This window comes from Musa acuminata, chromosome BXJ1-8, assembly GCF_036884655.1.
Source record: "Musa acuminata AAA Group cultivar baxijiao chromosome BXJ1-8, Cavendish_Baxijiao_AAA, whole genome shotgun sequence".
In the NCBI taxonomy this organism is placed as follows: Eukaryota; Viridiplantae; Streptophyta; class Magnoliopsida; order Zingiberales; family Musaceae; genus Musa; species Musa acuminata.
This window is the reverse complement of record NC_088334.1, coordinates 8,445,639-8,470,338: the sequence shown is the minus strand read 5'-3', so window position 1 is coordinate 8,470,338 and position 24,700 is coordinate 8,445,639. Positions and strand designations below refer to the sequence as shown.

At 39.9% G+C, this 24,700-nt stretch overlaps 3 protein-coding genes across 10 annotated transcripts; 1 reads left to right on the top strand and 2 right to left on the bottom strand.

The window, feature by feature from the left end:
* On the bottom strand, positions 1-13,251 carry LOC135587399 (pentatricopeptide repeat-containing protein At3g60050-like). 4 transcript variants are annotated; one of them, XR_010475867.1, is made up of 3 exons: positions 12,839-13,251; positions 4,801-6,826; positions 1-3,932 (listed from the first exon to the last, which is right to left on the bottom strand). XR_010475867.1 is itself a non-coding variant. In XM_065078762.1 (2 exons), exon 2 carries the CDS (start codon positions 6,646-6,648, stop codon positions 5,038-5,040), a length of 1,611 nt encoding a protein of 536 aa, XP_064934834.1. In that variant the 5' UTR covers positions 6,649-6,826; positions 12,839-13,251; the 3' UTR covers positions 898-5,037. The 4 variants fall into 4 exon arrangements, 2 of the variants coding, with proteins under 2 accessions (XP_064934834.1, XP_064934835.1); XR_010475866.1 differs by having other exon boundaries at positions 4,804-6,826; XM_065078762.1 differs by having other exon boundaries at positions 898-6,826.
* Positions 13,252-13,812: 561 nt separating this feature from the next.
* LOC135588960 (transcription factor LAF1-like) lies at positions 13,813-15,339 on the bottom strand. Its single transcript, XM_065081289.1, has 3 exons — positions 14,863-15,339; positions 14,632-14,761; positions 13,813-14,558 (listed from the first exon to the last, which is right to left on the bottom strand). Exons 1-3 carry the CDS (start codon positions 14,996-14,998, stop codon positions 13,988-13,990), a joined length of 837 nt encoding a protein of 278 aa, XP_064937361.1. The 5' UTR covers positions 14,999-15,339; the 3' UTR covers positions 13,813-13,987.
* Positions 15,340-16,193: 854 nt separating this feature from the next.
* On the top strand, positions 16,194-20,583 carry LOC135587398 (tetraspanin-10-like). 5 transcript variants are annotated; one of them, XM_065078757.1, is made up of 12 exons: positions 16,194-16,384; positions 17,117-17,229; positions 17,323-17,377; positions 17,472-17,527; positions 18,190-18,234; positions 18,344-18,391; positions 18,855-18,903; positions 19,003-19,086; positions 19,160-19,227; positions 19,881-20,006; positions 20,094-20,169; positions 20,415-20,583. In XM_065078757.1, exons 1-12 carry the CDS (start codon positions 16,331-16,333, stop codon positions 20,496-20,498), a joined length of 858 nt encoding a protein of 285 aa, XP_064934829.1. In that variant the 5' UTR covers positions 16,194-16,330; the 3' UTR covers positions 20,499-20,583. The 5 variants fall into 5 exon arrangements, with proteins under 5 accessions (XP_064934829.1, XP_064934833.1, XP_064934831.1 ...); XM_065078758.1 differs by having other exon boundaries at positions 16,200-16,384; positions 20,380-20,583; XM_065078759.1 differs by lacking the exon at positions 18,190-18,234 and having other exon boundaries at positions 16,198-16,384.
* The last annotated feature ends 4,117 nt before the right edge of the window (positions 20,584-24,700 follow it).

Here is a 24,700-nt window from a genome sequence, read left to right as displayed (position 1 = left end):
TGATTTAAGTATATTTTAATTTTAACTTCCTAAAGATCTTCATATCCCATTGTCCTTTGACCATAGAACACATCGTTGAGGAAATAACTCCAACGGTAAAAAGTGATGGTAGTGCTGTGATTTCCTCTGCCTCTGTTCTTGCAGAATGTTCTCTATGCAACCTCGCTAATGTGTGGATTCCATTCCAAGAGTGGAGCCTCGGCCGACGGTGATCGCCGTCCACACCGACAACATGATAACTCTCGTCGAGATCGACGCAAGGCTGGAAATGGCACCGCCCAGCTTGCAGTAGGGTACTGTAGCAAACGTTGCTTCCCTATTTCTCATCAATGACAGACACCGACGATCTCCGGATCATTGCCCAGCTTGCAGTAGGGTGCTGTAGCAAAACGTTGCTTCCCTATTTCTCATCAATGACAGACACCGACGATCTCCAGATCATCGCCCAGCTTGCAGTAGGGTACTGTAGCAACGTTGCTTCCCAATTTCTCATCAATGACAGACAGCGACGATCTCCGGATCATCGCCCAGATTGCAACAGAGAAACGTAGCAAAGATGTGGTTTTCCGCCCAGCTCGCAACAAAGGATGCCATTGTCGTCAACGACACCAACAATCTCCAGATTTCTTTTATTACATCGAGGACGATCTGTCTCGACGCAGAATCTGATGCTCATCAGATGGCCCTCACACGATAATGTGGCAGGTTTTACGGAACAGAAAACCAATTATAATCATAGATAATGTGGCAGAGCTAGCTATAGATATTCTCAAGAAATAATGTTCGAAATAATTGTTCAATTAATTTCCCATGGAATTTTTAAAAGATGAAGCACACTGCTTTCACCTAAATGACTGTGCAATGCACGGACAACAAAATTTCAATACACAAGTCAAATAAACAAATGTACAGAAACAAATATACTGTGATTAGAGCAAATGACTGTAGCATGTAGCTGCAATAAATCTAGTAATATTTTTCGGGAATGTACATATTTACAAAATAAAAATAGGTAGGATTATATAAATAGATTAATCCTAAACCAGTTTAGGGACACTACTATAGCCTAATTTCCTGATTTAGCCTCCCCGAATAGAAAAACTAAATGATTCATAAATACATATGATACAACACTATGACAAGGAAAGGGTCCTCCTTGTGTCTACCACAGAATTTGGGAGGCACCTCAAACGCATGACAAACAACACTATCACCTCTAAACAATATCAGAATTAAGAGGAATAACTAAATGATCCATAAATACATATGATACATTCTGACAAGGAAAGGGTCCCTGTGTCTACCACAGCATTTGGGAGGCACCCCAATGGCATGACAAACAACTCAATCACCCATAAACAATATCAGAATCATGAGTAAAAACTAAGTTCATGCATAAGATTTCTTTTAAAATTATAAACTATTTGCCATGAGAAAGTCTGTAAATGGACCTTTATTCATATAACAGAAATACAAAAATTTTCAGCCATACACTAAGTATTTTTTTAATTCTAAAATTCTAGTCAAGTTTTCACACAAAATATATTTTATGATACCAACAATGTCTCAAGAACACAGGTCCTTGAGAATGAAGGCATCTCTTGATCACCAAGTCTTCCATGCTATACGTGTGCGTGTGTTTCTTGGCCACCAGTGGAGCTATTGAAAACACACACATATATAGCATCCAAGACTAGGTGATGCATTCTCAGTGATCAAGCAAGTCTCCATATAAGGCAAATGTGTTCCATTTAGAGTTCCAGGATTAGACATCACATGATTTCTTTTCATCCAGAACTATTATGCCTTCCTTTCTGATCCATAGATTGTTTACAAGCTGTTTGATATTTGTTTAAAAAGATCATCTCATCACTCGATCCATGCTCAAAATTATGTCAATACTAGTAAGGGTAATTCCAGAATTCCACAAATAAGATAGACAAGCATTTCAGTTCTACGCTACTGTTGAAGTTTGAAGTATTTTTGAATTCTTAGAGACGATCCTTGGTGGATAAAAAATCCAAATATAAAAAGAATTCTATATGCAAGATAGAAATCCTAGAAATTATGATTTAATTATTTCAATAAGGCCTATTAGCTCAGTTGGTTAGAGCGTTTTAGCACGCGAAGGTCGCAACTTCGAAATCTGCATGGGCCATTTATATATTTTAAGCTCTATGTGTACTGGTCAGAATAAGTTCTAGGGGGGTACAATAAACTTGGGCCTTATGGGGGGCTCACAAAGGTTAGGGCCTTATCACTTGGTTTTTATTGGCCTATGATTAAGACATTTTGTGTTGGATTTAGTTTTAAGAGATTATGCTTAGATCTTTGGTTGCGTTTAGGAACATATTTGTATTTTTCATATGCAGTTGGATAAAGAGATATGAATATTCCATATAGATCTATAGGTTCTGATGAGAAATATAACGAAGCTTCTAGGTTTACTCTCTCTGGTAATTCTAGAAAGAAAAATTCTTCACATTTTTTCTGTGATAAGGTGTGTAAAGGAATTAGTATCAGAGTAAGCTCAAGGAAAAATTTATAATCTGATCTCACATGATAAAGAATTTGATTCTTTTTCATAGATATAAACAGGAAGTGACAAAAAAAAATCTTTCCATGAATTCATCATGCTCAAAGGAATAAAATAAGAGACAGAACTTAAAGGAAATAAAGCCAACTTATTAGTAGCCCCTACAAAAAGCTAAACTCAATGGGCTACATCATCAGTGGCATTCCCTTTGTCATGCAGTGCTAATAGGAAAAAAGTATTGCTGATGCAAATTATGTTTTCTATGCATAATTGAAGATTTCGCTTATGATAAAATAACAGAAACCCTTCAAAAATTATGGGCTGAATTAGTGAACATATAATTGCTGCCGTGTTCAAACTTTAGCAGATCATCGCATATAAGTCATAACTTATGTCATGATTGAAAATGCCAATCATAAACAGAGAGAAATGAGAACAGAAAGTTGCTCTTATCTTTGATGTGACTCAGTGCCTGGGATGAAAGAGCTCACAGGCCCCAAACCAAGGTTCGCAATACCGTACCGTACCGGAGTTTCGACCTGGGCTCGGTACCGGTACGGTACGGTATACCGCTCGGTACACCCAGGTGTACCATATGTCCGCTACAATACTGCTACAGTGTCGGAACGGTAACATATGTCCGCGTACCGGAAGTCTGGCGGACCGGTACGGACCGGTACTGCAAACCATGCCCCAAACACTAATGAAATTACTTTTATTATGATAGTTCCAGCCGAATCAGCTCTTTTTCTGTATTTTTCAGCATTTTAGAAGTAACAAAAGCTTGTCTGAATTTTTTTTTTCCAATAATTTTTTTTTCTACCACTTTAGGCATGTTGTGTGGCCTCATAAAGGATCAACAGTTCAGCACCGATTGAGAAGATCATAGATATCCTAGATGCAGAAGATTATGAGAATCAACCAAACGTAAATAACTTGATATGTCAGAAAAATATTATGTATATAACATGAAACAAGCATCACATATGAAGGCCACATAACTAAAATGCAAGTGTTTTCACTATGTTTCTCAACTATGAATAAATAGGGTAGAGAAACAAGAACATGCAGCAAAGATTCAACCATCTCAGTTAGTATCTGTCCAATTTATGAAATCATTGGATCCACAAAAGATATAAGCCCCAGCAAAGCATTATTTCCAAGTTAGGTAAAATGAACTTGGTTTAATGAACAATAAAAAGGAAAATTGAATATCTAACAATCAGAATAAGAGAAAGGACACGAAAGCATGGGATTGTCCAACCTGATTTTTCTGTTATTCTCCTTTCAAATTGCCATATCCTTCCTTCCATTATCCCAATTGTGTTATAAGTTTCTGAGGAAAAGTACTCCTCTAATGACACTATATCAGAACATCTAGTATATCTTCAATAACCTGCAAAAAGTATAAAAACTTGGCATGAGCAGTAACTCCAACCAATATAAAATAACTGTACAAGAACTTACATATTAGAAATAAGAAGTATGTCTATATATTCTCCAGAACTTGTTAAACTGCTTGAGTTAGCATGCCTATATTCTCCTAATGTGTGGCTAATGCATATACATGTCAATGTCAAATTTCAATGCTGATATGAAGGGCATGGATGCTGTATCTCGGGACGACTGTTCAGTTTTCTGACAGGAAGCTTCACATATTGTTTCATAAATCCTTCAAAATGATGCTTGCCAAGAAGAAACACCACCAACAGCTTTGGTAGGCTATTTACCACCTTGAGGTCAGATGATCTGAGGAGCAACAGAAAAAAAACCCCTACCAAAATGTACAAAGATAACAGATAACAAAGAAAATCAACAATGGACAACATGGAAACACCATAATATCGAGCAAAGCATAAGACATGAAATGGGTAATTCCAAAATCCAAGATATAAAAGAGTAAGAGCAGACGATTCAGCCCTTCAGACCATCTGAAACACCTAGCATCCTGAAAGAATTTCATGAGACAGTAACTATGACTAAAGATATCCTGCATCCAGAATTTCTCACATTGTGATTTTACTTGCCAATAACATAATGGAAAAGAACTGACTAGGAAAAACGCTTTGTAAAGTTTCCAATGCCAGAACATAGTTTAGTATAGGACCTACCTGAATTATCAGGTATACAGTAGTACCATGAGCTCACCTAGGGAGCTCAACAAACCAAGAGTTGAAACAAATCTAATTTATTAGCTGAATCAAACTTTCTGTTAATTTTGTCAAGTACAAATATAAAATGCCTTTGATTTCTGGAATACTTACTACCTAATAGTACTTCCTTGAAAAGTTATGATCCGAAAAGAACAACCATTGGAACCATTTTCTCTTTCTTTGCTGCCTAAGATACTAAAGATAAAAGAGAAACAAGATAAGCTTGGGGATCTAATCCTCATAAAATGCTTGAGGTAAATAGTCTCTGTTACTTCAACTCCTGCAAACACCATTTAGCTAAAAAGAATGGTATCCACAGTTCACAAATGGCCATTCATACAATTTCAGCTAACGTCTTCTGTAACCCTTGAACCTTGATACTAAATGAAGATAGTGACCTTTCTCTACCATATAGTTGATTATATCATTTGCTTGAGAAACCTTTCCTGCATTTCTTAATCTTGCAACTAAACTGCTGTATACTGAGAAGTTTGGAGTGCAGCCCCTTGTATCCATATCCTTCAACATGGAACATGCCTCGTCAAACTTCCCAGTAATGCAAAACCCACGGATAATAGCATTGTATGTAAAAACATTTGGAAGTTGCCCGCTGATTAACATATCTTGAAATATTTCCTGTGCCTTATCAAACTCTCCTGCAATTACATAGCCAGTTATCATCACAGTATAACATACTACATCTGGTTCACACCCTTTCTTAACCATCTCATCATAAAAGTATTTGCAAGCATCAACATTCTCAGCACGACTAAGCCCATCAATCAAAGTGGTAAAATGAAGAACACTAGGATGGCAGCCTACATCGTTCATATAGTTTAAAAGTTTAAGTGCAGAAAGTGGTTTATTACTTTTCCCAAGCACATGGAGCATGAGATTATACGTGTGGAGGTCGGGAGCAAACCCATTTTTCCCCATCTCATCAAGCAATCTATGGAACTGATCCAACTTTCCTAGCATGTATTTAGCACGCATGACGACATTATAGGTCAAAACATCTGGCGAGTACCCCTCGAGCAGCATCTTTTGATGAACCCACTCTACCAACCAATACTGATTCACAGTTAGAAGAGAATGGAGAATTGCATTGAAGGAGTGCTTGAAAGGCCGGTAGATAAAATTTTTGGATTTTATAAACCTCTCGACCACCTTCCTGGCCATGCCAGCCTCTCCACAAGTGCAAATCAATATTATAAATGTGCGTGCAGTGATTGGCAATGCCTTCTCGATCATCTCATCCATCAGTCTCCACATGGCTTTCAATTCCTTAGCTTCTGCAAAAACTTTCAGGGTAAGATTATAGCTGTTAGTGTTATGCCTGTAGTCCATCTGTTGACCCGACCACACAAAGAACTTATAGGCCAATTTGGCACACCGCAACCTGTTGGCACCATTTATAGACATAAGAATGCGGAGAAGAACTTCTCTCACCAATGCATTGGAGACATGCAGACGCAGCTCATCTAGTGCTGACCGGACATTGAATGCAGGCCCATCCTGTTGTAAGATCTCAAACACCCTGTCAGCTTCAGCCTTATTACCCTCTATAAACCTCCGTCGAGGATTATTGTTGCCACGGCGATCGCTCTGATCATCATCATCTGCTGTGTCTGTACCACCAATTGAGAAACCAAGAAGGGTTTCCTCAGGGAGGTGTCCACACTCCAACTCTTCCTCATTATTTCCCCCAAAATCAAACTTATTATCTGCAAAATCCAATCTTTCTTCAGCATCCTTTGAGGGAAATGCTTCTTTGTCTCTACGGACCCTTTCTGGAGAAATTCCAAGATGCCCAGGATCAACTTTCTTGCTGCTATCTTTTGGAAACCCGTCATCCTTTCCGCACTGATTGCTGCAAAGGCTTCTCGAAGGCCAAACCCAAAGACAGGAACCCGAGAGTATCCTACCCGATCTATGACCAAGAAGAACAATAGATCTCATGACAAAGGCCGCTGCTTTTTATTCTTCTGGCGTGTTAAATACCTCTGACAACTTCACCAACACCGAATCCAAACTGACGTGCTCGATAAGCTTAATGAGATAGTCAAAGAGCACGCAAATATCCATCAACCACGCAGGCACCATAAGGAACTCTTTCAAATTGTGGCTTCCGATTGATCTGATGATGACGAGACAAAGCAAAAAATTGTCAAGAGAAGATGTTGTAAAAGAAGATAACTATAATAAAATACATGAATATTGAGAATAGTTAATCATGAATGAGTAAGCAAGATGGCACAAACTAACAACCAAACACAAAAAGAAAGGCTTCTTAATCTGTGTATCATAGTAATTAAAAACCAATCTAAATCATGCTTCTGTCTTGTGAAGACTATCAGGAGGCAGTATCTTTAGATGTGCCCTCCAATCTTAAACTGAAACAATCAAGAAAAGAAATAAGGAAAAGAAAGAATCAGTAGTGGTAATACAAGGTGACAGGTTTTACAGAACAAAAAACCAATTATAATCATACATAATGTGGCAGAGCTAGCTATAGATATTCTCAAGAAATAGCATTCCAAATAATTGTTCAATTAAGTTCCCATGAGAGTCACCTAATACAAAAATGTTATAAAAGATTAAGCACATTGCTGTCACCTAAATGACTGTGTGATCCACAGACAAAAAATTTCCAAACAGAAGCAAAATAAACAAATGTACATAAACAAATAAACTGTGATTAGAGCAAATGACTGCAGCATGTAGCTGCAATATATACAGTAATATTTTTCAGAAATGTACATCTTTACAAAATAAAAATAGGCAGGATCATATAAATGGATTAATCCTAAACCTTTTTTATGTACACTAGCCTAGGCACCCAGGCAATTGCTCATGCCAACACTGAACACTTAAATTTCCTGATTTGGCCTCCCCAAATAGAAAAACTAAATGATTCATAAATACATATGATACATTATGACAAGGAAAGTGTTCTCCTTGTGTCTACCACAGCACTTGGGAGGCACCTCAATCACATGACAAACAACACTATCATCTCTAAACAATATCAGAATTAAGAGGAAAAACTAAATGACTCATAAATACATATGATACATTCTGACAAAGAAAGGGTCCTTGTGTCCACCACAGCATTTGGGCAGCACCTCAATCACATGACAAACACCACTATCAACCCAAAACAACATCAGAATTAAGAGAAAAAATCTAACTTCACACATAAGACTTCTTTTAAAATTACAAACTATTTGCCATGAGAAAGTTTGTAAATGGAACTTTATTCATATAACAGAAATACAAAAATTTTCAGCTATACTCTAGGTTTTTTTTTTTCCAAAATTCTAGTCAAGTTTTCACACAAAAATTATATTATGATGCAACCAATGTCTCAAGAAGTATTACACCTTGAGAGTAAAGCATCATTTAAAAAAAAAACAATATGTTCATTTACAGAACCTTATCATTTTCTGAAAGTTTTAAGCTTCTATGCAAAATCCAAAGATATGATTAGCTCAAAATGCCATTAGCACTCTCATGGTAATCAATCTTCTAAAAGTGCAACTTGACCACATACCAGCAAATTATCCATTTTGCTTAGTTTAGTTCATATATTTGAAAACTAAAAACCTGATTCTTAATTTAAAAGTTTTCAAGGCATTCTATGGGAACAAACTAGTCCAACCTAAAGTCGAGTCAATCAGTCAAATGCATACCAAGGTCTTTAACTTTTTAAATGTATCCAGAACTGAAACTTTAAGCACCAAAAAGTCGCAAAGGCATCCAAAAGGGGGGAACAAAGGAAAGGACCATTGCTGTCAAAGGCACCAAACTAAAAGATGCAAAGCTTCCAAAATGCCTAAGGCACTAAGCGCTCACCCAAGCAAAGCAAGGAGCTCCCCAATATAAAAATTATAAAAAATATAATTAAGGAGACAAACAATCATTAAAATAAAAATTAGACAATACATTAGTTTCATATTATTTCATATTAACAATATCATGACCAATAAGTTGAAGTAAATTCATTTAACCATCCATAAAGCACTAAAATACTATTTTGTTCAAATCTAATAACAATCCTAAAACTACATTTGCCATGATTCAAGATGTTAAAACTACATTATACATCAAAATACTAGCAATGACAAATTTAACCCTTGAAACAAATCACAGGCTATAATTAATAAAAATTAACTACTATTAATAATTAACATTACTATTAAATTCAAGAGAGATCGAGGCTGTTGGAGAAGAAAGAAGCTAAGAAGGAAGAATTAAAGCAAAGGAGAATCGGTAGCTTTTCTAGGGAGATGGAGAGAGAGGGTGTCCGCAACCTGGGCCTAAGGTTCCATACAAAGAAAACAAAAGCATCAACTGGAGGAGGAAGAAAAGCCGGAGCTACAGCCATTGTCAAAGGAGATCCACCCCAAGACGCTTCCATATCCTCGGGCAGCTGCGCAAAGGGGTCCTCCTCCACGCCCAAACTAGGATACCGAGTCTAAAAGTGCCAAAGGGCTACGAGGCACCCATAGCGGCAAAAGTCCCTCTCCACCCTCCGCAGCCCCCAACGGAATCCTTCTAACTCCTTATACGCAGCAACCGCCTCCTGCTCCCGATCGCCGGAGCGGTGCCACTCAGCCAAAAGCTCCTTCGCCTCCTTCGCCTCCATCCTAGAGGCCATCAGCTCGTCAAAGCCCATTTGCAACCGACCCTCTAGTTGGCAACCCCGCTCTAGGTCCTTCTCCAGGCGGCAACGCAAGTCTCCCAAGCGCCGCTCAACCTCCGTCAAGCGCACCCTAAACTCTTCAAGCTGTTGTCGGGCCTGCCCCAACAGGACGACTGTCTTTGCGGCCTGGGCCTCAGCTATCACGGAGCCCCTTTCCGGCTCCGCCACCCTCACCACGAGGCTTGTGTTTGCCTAGGATAACTGGCTCACCAGCATCCCTGCATTGTGTGCCCAGTTGACTAGGCCTATGACGTATGGGTGGTGCTACCCAAAAAAGCAGAATCAGTTTCGAGAAGACAGAAGGACCGAGAAACCTGGGCCCTTGTTGCGATAGCACTGATTGACCAGAGACTCGATAAAGGCCTGGTATATCGGCTTGCCTAGAACCGAGCTAAGCGACCCACAGCAATACTCGCCCATAGCCGTGCTGCCCTCCCACAGCCTCGCATCCTACATCAACCCCTCCCACCTCCTAGCTTGGAGGGGAGCCCCGAGGGTCGCAGGAGGACGGTTGGTCATCCCAAAGACCATGCAATCCCCTAGGGGGTAGGAACACAATTGGCAGAGAGGTCCAAGTCTCAAACGCTACGACGGGCCAGGACACATTAGGAGTCCCGAGCCTACCTCCATCGGGATGGAGCAGCTCTCCACGCCCTCCCCCAATGGAGGAGGTACCCCCAAAACACCACTCGTAGCACGCTGGGATGTCCCCACGTGCAGCAAGAGCTGACCCTTGCGACGGGGCCAATCCAACGAAAGATTCCGCAAACGACCCTAGGTCAACCCTCAACGAGGTTCTCTGAACCACCTCCCGTGAGCTCGATAGCTCCAGGAACATAAGGACACCATTTTGCGGACTATAAGAATCCATATCAACCAACAAAGAAGGCACAGAGAGTCTTAATGGACAGCGATAAAGCAAAGCTCTAAAACCTAACGATACTAAGACAAAGCCCTGCCATATAAAGACCCAAGAATAACCTCAATGAATGTCAGAAGCATCTCGTTTTCTACAAGGCAACGCCCATACAAATCTGTTTCGGGACAATGCGAAATCCAGCACAAGAAGCGCCCGCCACAGAAGTCGCGCCTCCAATCATCGCACGACAACAAAGCCTGGAAAAGGGGCACAACCCCTTAAGCGGATCAAGCCTAGGTCAACCCTCAACGAGGTTCTCTGAACCACCTCCCGTGAGCTCGATAGCTCCAGGAACATAAGGACACCATTTTGCGGACTATAAGAATCCATATCAACCAACAAAGAAGGCACAGAGAGTCTTAATGGACAGCGATAAAGCAAAGCTCTAAAACCTAACGATACTAAGACAAAGCCCTGCCATATAAAGACCCAAGAATAACCTCAATGAATGTCAGAAGCATCTCGTTTTCTACAAGGCAACGCCCATACAAATCTGTTTCGGGACAATGCGAAATCCAGCACAAGAAGCGCCCGCCACAGAAGTCGCGCCTCCAATCATCGCACGACAACAAAGCCTGGAAAAGGGGCACAACCCCTTAAGCGGATCAAGCCTTAGAGTAGCAAAAGATCCCCTCCATAATTAAAAACTGCAAGCGATACAAGTCCCAAGGACAAGAAGGCGCGTCACAACCCGACGTGCACCATGGGTGAAGCACCCTAGTAGCAAAAGCACCACCCGTCGTAGCATCACCCACAACCGCTAGCCAAAGCCCACCACAGTGGGTCCATCCCGCTTATGTGATCGAGCCATCCTCCCACCCATGGCGGTCGAATTAAGACATGCTATAGCAGAAGCCGCTTTGGCGAACTAATATCGATACTTCTGCCCACGAAGGTCGAATCAAGATCCGCTATGACAAAAGCCACTCCGATGGACTGATATCGATACTCCCGCCCACGACGATCGAATCAAGACTCGTTACGACGGAAGCCGCTCGGGCGGACTAATACCAATACTCCCACCCATGACAATCGAATCAAGACCCGCTACGAAGAACTAATACCGAAACTCCTGCCCACAACAATTGAATCAAGACCGCTATGGCGAAAGCCACTCTAGCGAACTGATACCAATACTCCCGCCCATGGCGATCGAATCTAGACCCGCTACGATGGAAGCCGCTTCGGCGGACTAATACCGATACTCCCACCCACGGCGGTCGAATCAAGACTTGCTACGACGGAAGCTACTACGACGGACTAATATCAATCCTCTCCCTCATGCGATTGAGCCAACACCCGCTACTACGGAACTACACTCCCGCCCAGGCGGTCGAGTACCTACCCCCAAAAGTGGAAGGAGGGGCGGGCCCAAAAGAAGACCCAACCTTCCGTGCGGAAGGGGGAGGCAAAAACGAAGAAGGAAACCTCCCGAAGCAAAAGGGAGAGGTCGAAAAATGAGAGAATGAACTCCCATGTGAAAGGGGGAGAACGAATATAAAGAGGGAGAAATAAAGAGAGAGGTCCCTTAGGTCAACACCCTCTAAGCAAAGATTGCCCTGGCAAAGCACAACCCACCCCAGACAAGCCTCGCACTAACCACCACGGTGCAAGCAACGAACCCAAAGTTGAATAGTGATCGCATCACCATGCAAGAAAAATGACATCCTTCGAGACCTCCATTCGAAGCTCCGAAGAACGCCTTTCAAGCGGGACGAATGATAGGGATAATCTTGACACTACCCCGCTCCCCCCACCACATAAGCAACACCTAAGCAAAAACCCGGGAATCATCTAGTCCCTATAGCCACCAGTAGGAGGTCATGATGCTTGCCCCGACTTCTAGGAATGGGCCCACACAATCCACTCCTGATTGATACATCAACATAAGTCATGCCTCTGTATTAATGACTTATGGGCTGCCTTCACCAACCTTCCCTTCTCAATGACCGATGAAAGGATCACTCCCTGCATAACCAAAAGCAGCAAGGAAGTCAGCCCAGAAGCGTCCCCCCAACAATTCATCTCGGGCATCAGAGGACACACGTCAGCAAACCGCCCTCATTAATGCCTTTGTCGTATGGCGTAAAGGGGGCCTTGGCGAACACACGTCCAGACCGCTCAGCACCCAGGTATAAAAACCAAGCCCTGGTCCAAGTTGAAGCAAGCGGGCAAGAGCTTTTCGCTCTCTCACTTACATTCTTAACCTCCCCTTTTCTCTTTCTGACTTAAGGATCAAAGGGATTGAGCCGGAACACCCCCGGCACAAACTTGTTGTGCAGGACCCTTGGCGCCATCCGAAGACACAGTCAGGAGGCGACCCAGCAACAAGGACGGCCCAGCTCTCCAACTCGACTCCACCATACAAGGGCCAGATCGCTCTCATGACAAACCACCTCCCCGGTGGGCTCCCCACGCCAGCTCTCCGCATCAGCAAGGAGAAGTCTACAGGAAGGACCTGCACCTTCACCCAACCGAACAAAAACTACAATATTTAAATTAAAACTTATAGTCTTTTCCTTTACCTACTCAGATTGAACAAATTCCACTACTTCAGCAGCACCAGAATCGCCTCCCATCTGATTTCCCCTCAACCATTGCTGGCTCTGCTGCTGCTCGTAGAAATTGGGGCTCGTACCCGTTCGAGGGTGCATCTCGAACTCGTCTCGACCAAATGAACTCGCCCCGATCAGCAAAGGAAAGCTGAGCAGAACTCCGACGAAAGCAAGGGAGATCCACAAAGAGACCAAGACCAAAATATCAAGATTAGGGTTCTCTATATTCGAGAAGAGGGCCGAACGAATCCACCTCAAACGACAGAGAGCGGCGTTCGACGACTTGGGGGTCACTCGGAAGATCGTCAATCCGAGGGGAGAACGGGAGGAGGCTCGAGATCAAGGTGATCGAGCGATCGAAAGCAGAACTTCGGGTGAGCGGGGGATTTCGCCGTGTGAGCCGTTTTCTCTCTCTTTAATAGCAAAATACAGAATGACCGATAAGCCCTTCAAGTATCTAAAAATTTCGGTAATGCTGACCTATCCGCCATGACATTTCAGCATGGTTGGTCGAAGCATGCTAAATAACATAAGTTGAACATGGAACAACAATAATAAAAAATATTAAATGTACATAATATTATCCCTGTAAATAAGAAGAATTTTCATGATTCACGTAGCAAGATTCATCATAGTCTTTTGTCATCGTGGCTTATAAGCTTTGAAAATTAGGATTATGGTCTCAGAAATGAATATTATTAAGAAGAAATTTTGATATGTGAAGCAACAGTCACAATAATAAATATCATTAATTATTAAATAATTAATGATATTTATCCAATTATAAACACGATTTCAGGCTCCAAAAGTCTGCACCCACAACTTTATCCAATTAAGAGCCCACACAAGAGGTACACCTGACATGCGGGCCCCACGTCGTGTGGGATCCACATGTCTTCATTTTAGGACACAACAGAATGTTTATATTAAGATTGCACCAAATATGTATCGATTTTGATGATTGATATATAAGTTTGCACCAAATTAAAGATCATGATGGATGACGATACATAATGGACTTCATTACATTCATAATAGGCGAGTCCTGACAAACAAAATCGAGGTTGTTTCTCGCCTAATTCTTCTTCCATCATGCGTATCCTCCTCGTAGTTCATCAATCAATCGAACCAAGGAAAGAGGATCTGATGAGTTGCCCATCGTTTCTCCATCTCAGATTGTGATGTTTCATCCACCTGCAAGGTTTCGACACCTGAGATATCTGAATGTGACAAGCTGTGGCCACTGAGATATCTCCAATCTTCATATAAGGCAGCTTGAGAGGATTTAGGTTGGAGTGTCTCCTGGCACAATTGGTGGTGTTCCTCGAGGAAACATGATGAGATGTGGTCATTTGCATGGTCTGCTGGTAACCAGTCAGCAAATATGACCTTGGCGACGGGAGGTTGTGGAGTCCCAAAAGATGAGCAGCCATGGCTGGTGAGCTGCGAGACGAACAAGGACGAGTACCCATCCTCTGAAGAGGCCGGAAATGGGACTTCGTTGTTGAGGTTTTCAGGGACACGTGACTCGATCATGGAGGATTGAGAACTTGATGCCGTGAAAGATGTGGAGGAACAAGACGACGTCGATCCATCGATCTCGACGGCTTTCTTCTTCAGGTAGGAGTTCCAGTGGTTCTTCACCTCGTTGTCTGTCCTCCCAGGAAGATGCGTTGCGATCAGAGACCACCTGAAATATCAAGTTCGAGAAGCATGAACACAGTGCAGATGCCGAGGTCAGATTCGGAGAAATTAGTTCATACTTGTTGCCCAACGCAGCATGAAGCTTCATGACTGTCTCCTGCTCGTCGGGAGAGAAGCTACCACGCTTCAATCCTGGCCTCAGGTAATTGATCCACCTCAATCTGCAGCTCTTCCCATCTCGTTGCAGCCCTATATATGATAGCAAAAGGAGTTCGATACGAATTCTACTGGTTCTTCAAAGAATTTGACTTAAACCTCTTCTGCTGAAGCAGCAAGGACGAGAAACTCACCAGCTTTGGCTGGAACTGAGCTCCAGCAACCATGGCCATGCTTAAGGATGTACTCCCTCAGCTTCTGGTCCTCTTCCGGCGACCACAATCCCCTCCTATGTTTCACCTCTGGCCTTCCACATGTCCTGCACCCCATGAAGAGCTGGAGAAGTGAGGAGGTGTTGACTTCTGCCTTCTGCAGCTCATTTAATGCTCAGGTACTGAGATTTAAAGGCCGTCGATCTCACCTTATGGATTGCTTTAGCATATATCATAGAGGCAGATGGGGTCATCGATCACTCCTCTTATTGATTACAGATCGAAAGAAGCAGTCGATGATATGTGTGTAGGGACACCAGGTTTTCCAGTTTCGAGTGCATCAGGATTCTCCTAACCATACATGCCTTCTGATGCCTTCAACTCTTTTTCGTTGTCTGCTGCTATATACTCAACCCATGACTGCACCAAAAGCAACTTCTTTTTTCTGGAAGTGATGGGTGAGACATCCACTTCGCTTACGCTCGCGATTGCAGCACGAGAACAAACAGCACGAGGTCCGGCAAACTGGATGGATACGTCAAAAACACTTTGAATTATTGTGTTGTTGTTATTGTTGCCTATTGTTTTGCCGTAAGACTTACAGGTATGCGGTTTTGCCTTTTATCACAGGCTGCTTGGTTAAGCAATCCCAGCGGCACCCAGGAAGAAGCTCGTGATCAGGAAAGAGATGTGAACCGCTCCATGTTTGCTCATGAAGCTGCTTATTGATTAGAACACATATCAACCCTAAGCAATCTCATCTTTAAGCCTGTTGTTTGCCGAAGTTGTAAACTCGAAGAATCTTCTTTCTTTGTCACACTAACTCTTGTTGGTAAGTAGAAGAAGAAGAAGGGGAGAGAGAGAGAGAGAGAGAGACGGCGTGGATTCACTGCAGCGTGCTATCTTTTCTCTCTGCGGAGAAGTGTAGGACCGCGAACTCCATGTTCGACGTAATGCTCCATGTTTTTTGTCTGCAACTAAAGATTTCAACCCAGTAGAATCTTGGCTCAACGATGGATTCGTCTTGCGACACCATCTGTTCCATGATCGTCCTTGATTCTTGGCATCTCCAAGAAGGATGACGGTGATCTCGCAGCTGATCCCATCGTCGTCCTCAGTTAGCTCTCTGTTCACCGTACGTTACAAAGATCCGTCACATTTGAGTTATAACGGTTTATGACGAAGAGTTATGATGTATGGATTTATAACGGTTTGAAGTGTGCCGTTACACACGCGGGATCAGTACCATTGTCCCACTACGCAGAAGACGGTCACACTCGAAGGTTTGCAGTTTTGAATGCTTGTGCTGCTGGGGCTATAAAGTGATGGCTTCCACGGCATCGTCTTTTGCCATCATCACACACACTCTGCATCCCTTCTTCTTCTGATCTGCTTTGTCTTCTAGCAAAAGCCCTCGTTGCAAGGGGGAAGCGGAAAGGGTGGGGGAACCATGAGCACGGGAACGAGCACCTTCGTCATCAGGTGGATCAACTTTTTCTCCATGGTAAACATCTCAGCTGCTTTCTTTACCCTCTTCTTTCTCCCTTCATGTAAGGCTTCCTTTTGTGGGACAAATCAACATTTGTAATCACTACGCCCGTGCTGAATACTATTCTGCCATTCCATTTGCACTACTTGGCCCCCAAAGTTGGTGCTTTTCACATTCTCATCATTCCGTTGGAAGAAATGTGCATATTTTTTGAAAGAAATTTCACTCTTTTTTGATCCTTTTTGGGTGATGAAGAGGGGTTTGATCCAAGTGATGCAGACCACTTGTTTGTTTTATGGAACTTTATATTTTCTTTTGTTATTTAGAGTACAAAGAACTTACTCCCCCTTGTCTGGTTTTTTTTGCTCCAAAATTCCTAATCTTGTTAGAGAGGTTGTAAGAGAATCAAGAACAGGAAATTAGGAAAGATGAACCGAGGCCTGCTTTCCGATAGTATTGATAAAATCAAAGATTTTATCATTAAATCTGCTTTTGTTCTTGGAAGTTAGCAAATGAAAGGAAAATGAGAGTGTGATTTCTTTACTTATAGAAATTATTCTTGAATATTCTGCCATTATCACCTTAACTCTTATTTTGCTTTTTCTTAGAACCTTACTTTTCCATTCAAACATTACATATATGCATACTAGATGCTTACAGTAAAATTCAATCCCCTGAGCTTCTGACTCTGCGCACTGCACCTTAACCACTAGAATGTCTCCTTGGAGACTTGTTTTGATGTTGTAGATACTAGCAATAGCAGTTATTTGCTTTGGAATATGGATGAGCATCCACCATGATGAGTGCCGAAAGTCCTTGACCCTCCCTGTCATGGGTCTCGGTGCATTGATTCTTTTAGTGTAAGTCTCCTTCCATTTCGACTCGTGCTTAAGATGTTTAGTTTAGCTACTTGTTTTACTTTTCCAGAACTAATTGCTGTCTCCATAACATAGATCCTTGATAGGTTTCCTGGGTGCTTGGAAAAATGTTGCAGTTCTGCTGTGGGTGGTATCCTTCTAATAAGTTGCAATCTATTGAATTCATTAATGCTTTTCTGTTTTGATGCCTTGTACTTGAGGGAACCTTGACATTGAGAATTCAGTATCTTGTCATGTTGTGCTTGATTTTGATTGCAATTATGGTCTTCACCGTGCTGGCGTAAGTACTGATGGTTGAAATCCTTGTTTTCTCTTCACTTAATGACATTTAATTAGTCCCAATTCCTATTGAATCTTGAAAATTCCATGATTACCAACAAGAAAGGTGTTATGCTTATTTATCAGTCAATGATTTGTTCTCTGGAAGTCTCAGAATTTACTGAAAGATTGTTAGGAAGAGAAAAAATAAGCCAAAAAGGAATGAAGATTTTCATATCTCAGTCACTCTGTTCAAGCATAGGTGGAAGCTGAAATCATATGTACATATTAATTCTTTTGTTGATAAAAAGAATCTTTTTTCAATCATCATTCTACTATAATCCTTTCACTTTGTCGAGGAGCATATCATGTTTTATATAAATTCTAACCTTGCTAAATCCCTGATCATGCATTTGGCCTTTTAGGTTTCAGCTACCTATCTTTTAACACCAACTATTTCAACATGAATGTACAAAATCTCCAACACATTGAATCTTCATCTGTCTCCTGGTTACCCTTTTCTTTCCTTTCTTCTATTGCTTCTTTATGATAAATGTTTAAAATTAGTATTTCTTAAGTTGTTCAACTCTTTAAAACTGAATACTGCTTTTAGGCACAGTGATGTTAGTTTAAGTTGCTAAAGCTTTTGTAACTATGATGTGTTTGACTCCTTTTGTCCCTCAGAAATATTTTATATCAGCAGAACAATACACTTGGAAAAATCATATGGTTTGTTTTTCATTTTCACATTATTATTTTAACTACTTTTGTTTAGAATTTTGGTTCATTTCCATTTTTTATTAGGAGTTGAATTTTAATCTAGCCAATGTTCTTGTAGGTTCATCATAACAAATAATGGTTCAGGTCATGCTGTAGCTGGTCTGAGGTAAGTAAAAGAATCAATGTGAACACAATTTGAGATGGATTTCAATAAATTTTTAATCAAGATTTTATCAATACCTGCAAACTCCAAGGTTTGAAGCATTTATCCAGCTTCAATATGAGAAGAATCGTGTTTCATTTATTTAATAGTTTAGATAGATCATGGAATATTGAAGTATGTCTTCAAGAAACAATTCACGGCCTTCCATCTGCCTATTGGATGAAGGCAATCATTTAGAGATCATTGCAAACAAATGTCTACAGTTGAAGTTGTCAGTGTCATTTGCTTCAGTCATTCTGTTTGACAGTCATCTTTCAGAATAATCCGCAAAGTACCCAAACATTATGCAAACTACAATTTTCCAGATGATTCTAGCGGGGTGTACAAGAAATTGGACATCATCTAAGTACAAGGATGATTAGTTTTGTATGCTACACCAACCATTTCTTACTAAATTGCTGTTTAGGTACAAGGAGTATCATCTTCAAGATTATAGTTCTTGGTTCTTCAAGCAGGTAGGTCTTATGTTATATGATAATAGTGATGTAGTATTGCTGATAATATTTTGAATATACATCGGTTGTATGCCCATTCAATTGGCTTTCTATTTTAAGCTCAACAATACCAAAAACTGGAGACACTTGAAAAGTTGCCTTGTCAAGTCTGAGGATTGCAATAGTTTGCCAAAAAAATACAAGGTCAGTTCTTCATTTTTGTTTCTCAAATATCAACTGCAATATTCTTTTTCTCATTTGTCTGAACTTCGGCCAGACTCTGAAGGAGTATAAACTGGCACAACTTAGCCCCATCGAGGCTGGCTGCTGTAGGCCACCATCAGAGTATGTTTCCTTGCATTCTTGTTTGCTTAAACTGCCACCTAATGTTCCCTTGCATACCTAATTTGGATCTGAAACCTGAGCAAGAAGAATACCTGCTTTCTTTTGATGCTTTGCACCAATAAGGTACTCCATAGTCCACAATGGTTCGCTGACATATAACTGCAGGTATTTACTAAAGTTGGCAAGGGTACATTATAAATATTCATTAAAATTATCAGCAATAGCTGTGACTGGAAGATAAACATTTATACTCCTTTATTCCCCCTCATGAATTGCCAAAACCCTTATGTCGATTAACTCAGTAAAGTGTAAAGAATTAATTAGTTTACGTAGTGTTATGACAGATTCTGCATGTTCTCCCTATCACATAGCCATTATAATATTGAGTGTGAACATATTATTGAGCTTGTGAAACACAAAGGCACAAAGAACCTTTTTCAAAATTTGCATACCAACATTATCTGTCTTCACTTAAAGGCAGGTGTATCCCTCCCTGTGTAGGAAAGGAAGGCATGCACTCCTCCACATGGATTTGCATTTCTTCTAGCTCTTAGTAGCTTTGGCTATAATTCAAAATTCAATTTCTTGTTAAAGTTTTTTATTGAAAATGAATTGATTATTTTCTTTGCTTGCATTTCTCTCTCTATTTTCAGGTGTGGATATCCTGCCGTAAACGCCTCCTATTATGACCTGACCTATCATCCTGTTAGCACAAACAAGGACTGCAAACTTTATAAAAATTCAAGAAGTATCAAGTGTTATGACTGTGACTCTTGCAAGCAAGTTTCCTGACAACATACCAGGTCTTTGTCCTGAAGCTCAGTTTTCAATCTGATTAACAGAGTTTTATTGTGCTTTAATATTAGGGCTGGAGTTGCTCAATACATGAAGACAGAATGGAGAGTGGTTGCAATTTTTAACCTGATTCTTTTTGTTGTATTGGTAAGTTTCTCAAACTCCACTTTGAAATTGACATGGTACAACAATATTGTCATTATTGCTTGGCTTATGTCTGATATTGAAATTGATATATATTGCATAAGAATGCATGATATTGTATTTTAGCTGATTTAAAAAAATTATAATTTTTCATCCACCTGACCAGATGATTCACTGATTTCTTTTCCTTTTTCACTCTGCTGAATGGTTTAGTCTATTGTGTACTTTGTTGGTTGCTGTGCGAGAAGGAATGTCTCAAGAAGTCACTCAGTGAAAGCAAGAGGCCGATGATCTCTCACATTGTTCACCCTGTGGGGAAGATAGTTCACTAGATTAGTTGAGAACCCTGATGTATTTTGCAGTTGAACATAAAAAACAAGATTGAGTGTGATTCTATTTCATTCATCATTTTGATTATTCTTGGTTCTTTTAATCAACTTTGTGGGTGTGTTAAAAGTGGAGTGATCTCTTTAACCAGATTAGAATCACAAGTACTAGATTGTGAAATAGTCAATTTGGAAGCATTAAAAAAGGTGGGAGATATGTGCATTATATAGTTAAAATTAGATGAATAGTGCAAGTATCACAGATACAAACAACCTCTTGATTGAATAGGCAAGACTGCACAAATTTACGTACCTTAGGTCCTGTATCGGTGGGAGTCTTGCGCATTCTGCCACCCATGCAGAACCAACATATTCATGTCAAATCCTAAATTTGAAAACTTTAGTTACCAACTCAAAGGAATCCAATTCATGATTAGTTAGGTTTAAGAGATGATTTCTTGGTTCATGCTCAATTCTTATATTCATATAGCATGAGCATGACATTTGCTGCTATGAAAGCTTACACAAAGCTAAAGACCGAGTCTGTCGTTGAAACCTACACATGATTCCTTATCAAAATACAGGATTCTGATGTTGCTGCTTGGAAGAAAATGTGCTTCCATGATGAAGTTAGATACTACTGTGAAGAGATGCTCTTTTTTACATCATTGGTTGTTAAAATCAATGTTCAAATTTTCTTTTCTTTTCTTCAAAGATTGTTCTGCGTGATAATATGAGGCCTACAATATCCTGTTGAGATATGGAAACTGAAGTTACAACTGATGTTTTGAACAAGTGAAAACAAGAACCTAGGTTGCAAAATTTTTAAAGATTGTCAAGTTTTTGGTGCATTGCATAAAAATTGTGCTTCTGATTTAAGTTAATTTCTAATTGGAAAATATGATCATTCCTAGGAGTCGTTGTGTTTTACTTTTGGATGATTTGTCGGTTTAACAACATGAAATATGTAGTGGTTTAGATGGATGCTTTGGCTTTTCTTAGGACAACCATTCATTATGTCCAACACAATTTGCTGAATTGCAAGTGACTTGATGGCTTTTAAAATCATGTTGGATCTGATGCAATGAAGCAGAAATTTGTGTTTGCAGAATGTTATGCCACTTCAACCCAACACTATGACTCGGTAAAATTTGATCTATAATAAGCTGTTATACATTCATTGTCATACCAGTTGACACTAAATTCTTCTATGGTTTTTGGAAGTCTAAGTTTTCAATGAAATAACATCATTATTATCATCCTTGAGAATGGTGGTCCAAATCCTAATCATTTTTGTATGTCAAATAAAAGGCATACTTGAAGCCATGTTTTCCAGTCATTGTAAGTCATCATCTACAGAGTGCTGTGTAATTTCATCACTCTGTTCTTGCATGGTGATGTCGATAATGCAGGAAAAGGATTGAATAGCGGAATCCTTGAGCATTTGCTGATTGACGAAATTTCTTAGATTAATATGGTTACCTCAATCACCAAATATAAGAAGTTATTGATTAGGATATCACCTCAGAAAGATGTTGATGCTGGTGCTGGTGTTCCAGAATGGTTTGAATCTTCCTTGTTCAAACAGGAACCAACAGTCTCTTGTTCATATTACTGCTGTGGACAGATTAAGCAACTCCAAGAATGTTCAAATGGATTTTTCATTGTTCCAGATTAAGTCCTTTTCATTGGATTTTCTTTGTTATTGCTTTTGATGGTGTGCTAAAAACATCTCCAAGTCTTTACACATCAATTTGGTTGACTTCAGCGTTATAGATTTCTCGTCTCCACAGTTGATCAGGCCATTGCATGTAGTCATCCAGAAGGGCCGACATTGCAAAGAAGAAACTGAGATGTGGATTGTGATGACTATTTGATCCATTAAGGTTTGATTCGTTCTTTGACGATGATGTGAAGTGTGAACAGAACAGAGAGATTTAGTCTCGACTAACAGAGAGATTGTTTCGGTCACTCCAACACTGATCATCCAAGTAGCAAACAAGCAGAGCTGATGATCTGTTTAACAAATTTGGTAAGTTTATTATATGTTATTTGGATCCATTATCTATCATTTCTTTTTTCCTTGCATGTTCTTCACAGTATACTGTCTAGAATTGTCTAACATGTGAAAACAAGACTTGCCAAATTGGTCAAGTTACAAATACAAGTCAAATTAGGGTATGAATTTTATGAGGACTTTGAACAATTATTAGCTTTGATGGATCAATTTTCCATCAAATAATCATCATGGGGATCCTCTGATTTGTTTGGAAGCTCAAATGTGGTGTGTGAGGTTGTGATGGGGCAGACTTTTCATGGAATGTACTTAGACAAGGCATGTCAATTGTGTGGAATTATTTTGATCAGAACTATAAGCTATTATTAGTGTTAAGTAAAGTCTCTTTTGAAGTTAGCCCTATAAGTTTTGGTGCTTATGTTTCCAATACCCATCAATTTATCTAAACATTTTGTGCCACTCAAAACATTTTGGTTCCTTCTCTATAAGTTTTCTTATTTTCAGAGTCGATAAAGATTATTATCTTTCCTTGAGAACTAGCAAATATTGACTCTGCTGATCTTTGATTTAAGTATTATATATACTAACAGTAAGTATGTATGTATGTATGTATATATAGAGAGAGAGATTGTAGTTCAAAGATTATGTGGTTCAGTGAACAGTTGAAATGTTTATTATGGTCAGAAAACCTTAATCTAACTACTGACTAGGATATGACATTTGTGGGGCTGACTGACGAGAAAGGATCCAAACAGTTGACCTTAATGTGGCTTTCACTTGGAGACACAAACACATAAATACAAATCAAACAAATTGAAATAAAAGGCATCTCAACTTGTGGGTGTAGTTTGGTTGGGGAGACTTGGTAGAGTGCAGCATGTGGTCCATTGTGTGAAATTGGCAAGGAATACAAGTCTCAGAAACTCCACTGGTCAACATTCCAACAGGGGAAAGATCAGCCAAATGAGATATGTGCCATCTTCTTCCTCTGTCATAAAAGCACAAGCTCCTCCAATGGCAAGCCCCATGGTGTTACTACTGAACCTTCTTCAGGTTCTTTCTGCTGCTGCTGCTGTTCTGTGTGTCCATCAGGTATGCACCTTCTTTTCTGTGATGAGACTGTAGACTGTGTGTCTTCCTACTTAATCAGACAAAGCTTGTCAAATGATCTTAAAACCTCTTGATGATGGCATGAAAGAACTCATTGGCTTCTTTAGATTCTGACAAAATCTAATCCATTGTCTTCATCAAAGTTGCAGCTCATCTGCTTGCTCAACTCATCCTCTCTTAACCTGTTGAGCACAACATTGTGGGGTTGAATTCCCTGAGACTTCCCAGATTTTGATAGTGTATTAACTATGATTGATTTGTGGAAAGACTTAGTTCCCACTTTTAGTGATTCCATCAGTAGTAGTTATTGTTCATGTGAGAAGAAAAAGGAAAAGTAGCATTTGGAATACTACTGCTGCTGCTACATTTAGGAGCCTGACATGGTAACATATCCTTTCTAATACAATTAGTCCTCATATAAACTTCATGAACATTATTGTTAAGCATCAACATCTGAAATAACATGAAGTATATATATCTTAGGTAACTTGATGACAAATGAAGTATATATATCTTAGGTAAATATCAGATATTTCTTTTCCCTTATGGAAGACTCTGTATATTGGAAGATCAAAAATAATTTTCTACTCTCTCATTTCTGGGTCTGATGGAACTCATTTTCAAAGGAAGAAACCTTGGTAATGTAAAAAAAAAACTCCCTAGAAATATCCAAGAAATTTCAAACATGGAAAAAGTCAAATAAGACTGGTACCATGTTTTTTATCATTCTGATAATGATCTATCTTTTGTCAGGACCTCTGATACCTTATTGTCAGCTTAGTAGGGTTTAATCATCAAATTTTGGTGCTGATTCTATCAAAGAAATCAATGGAATAAAAATAAATAAAAAAATAATCAAATTAGCCAGAGGTGTGTGCCTTCAATATTCATGTCAATATTTACTCCAAAAACTTTAAGAGCAAAATCCAGTAGCAGAAACAAAATATGCAAGTAAAAACATTCATCTCCATACAAATAGATAGATATATGATATGTAACACCAAAATATTAGCTCCCTTGTGATCTATTCGAGTGACAAGGGCAGTGCTTGGTAAGCTTTGGCTGACCAAATCCAATCACA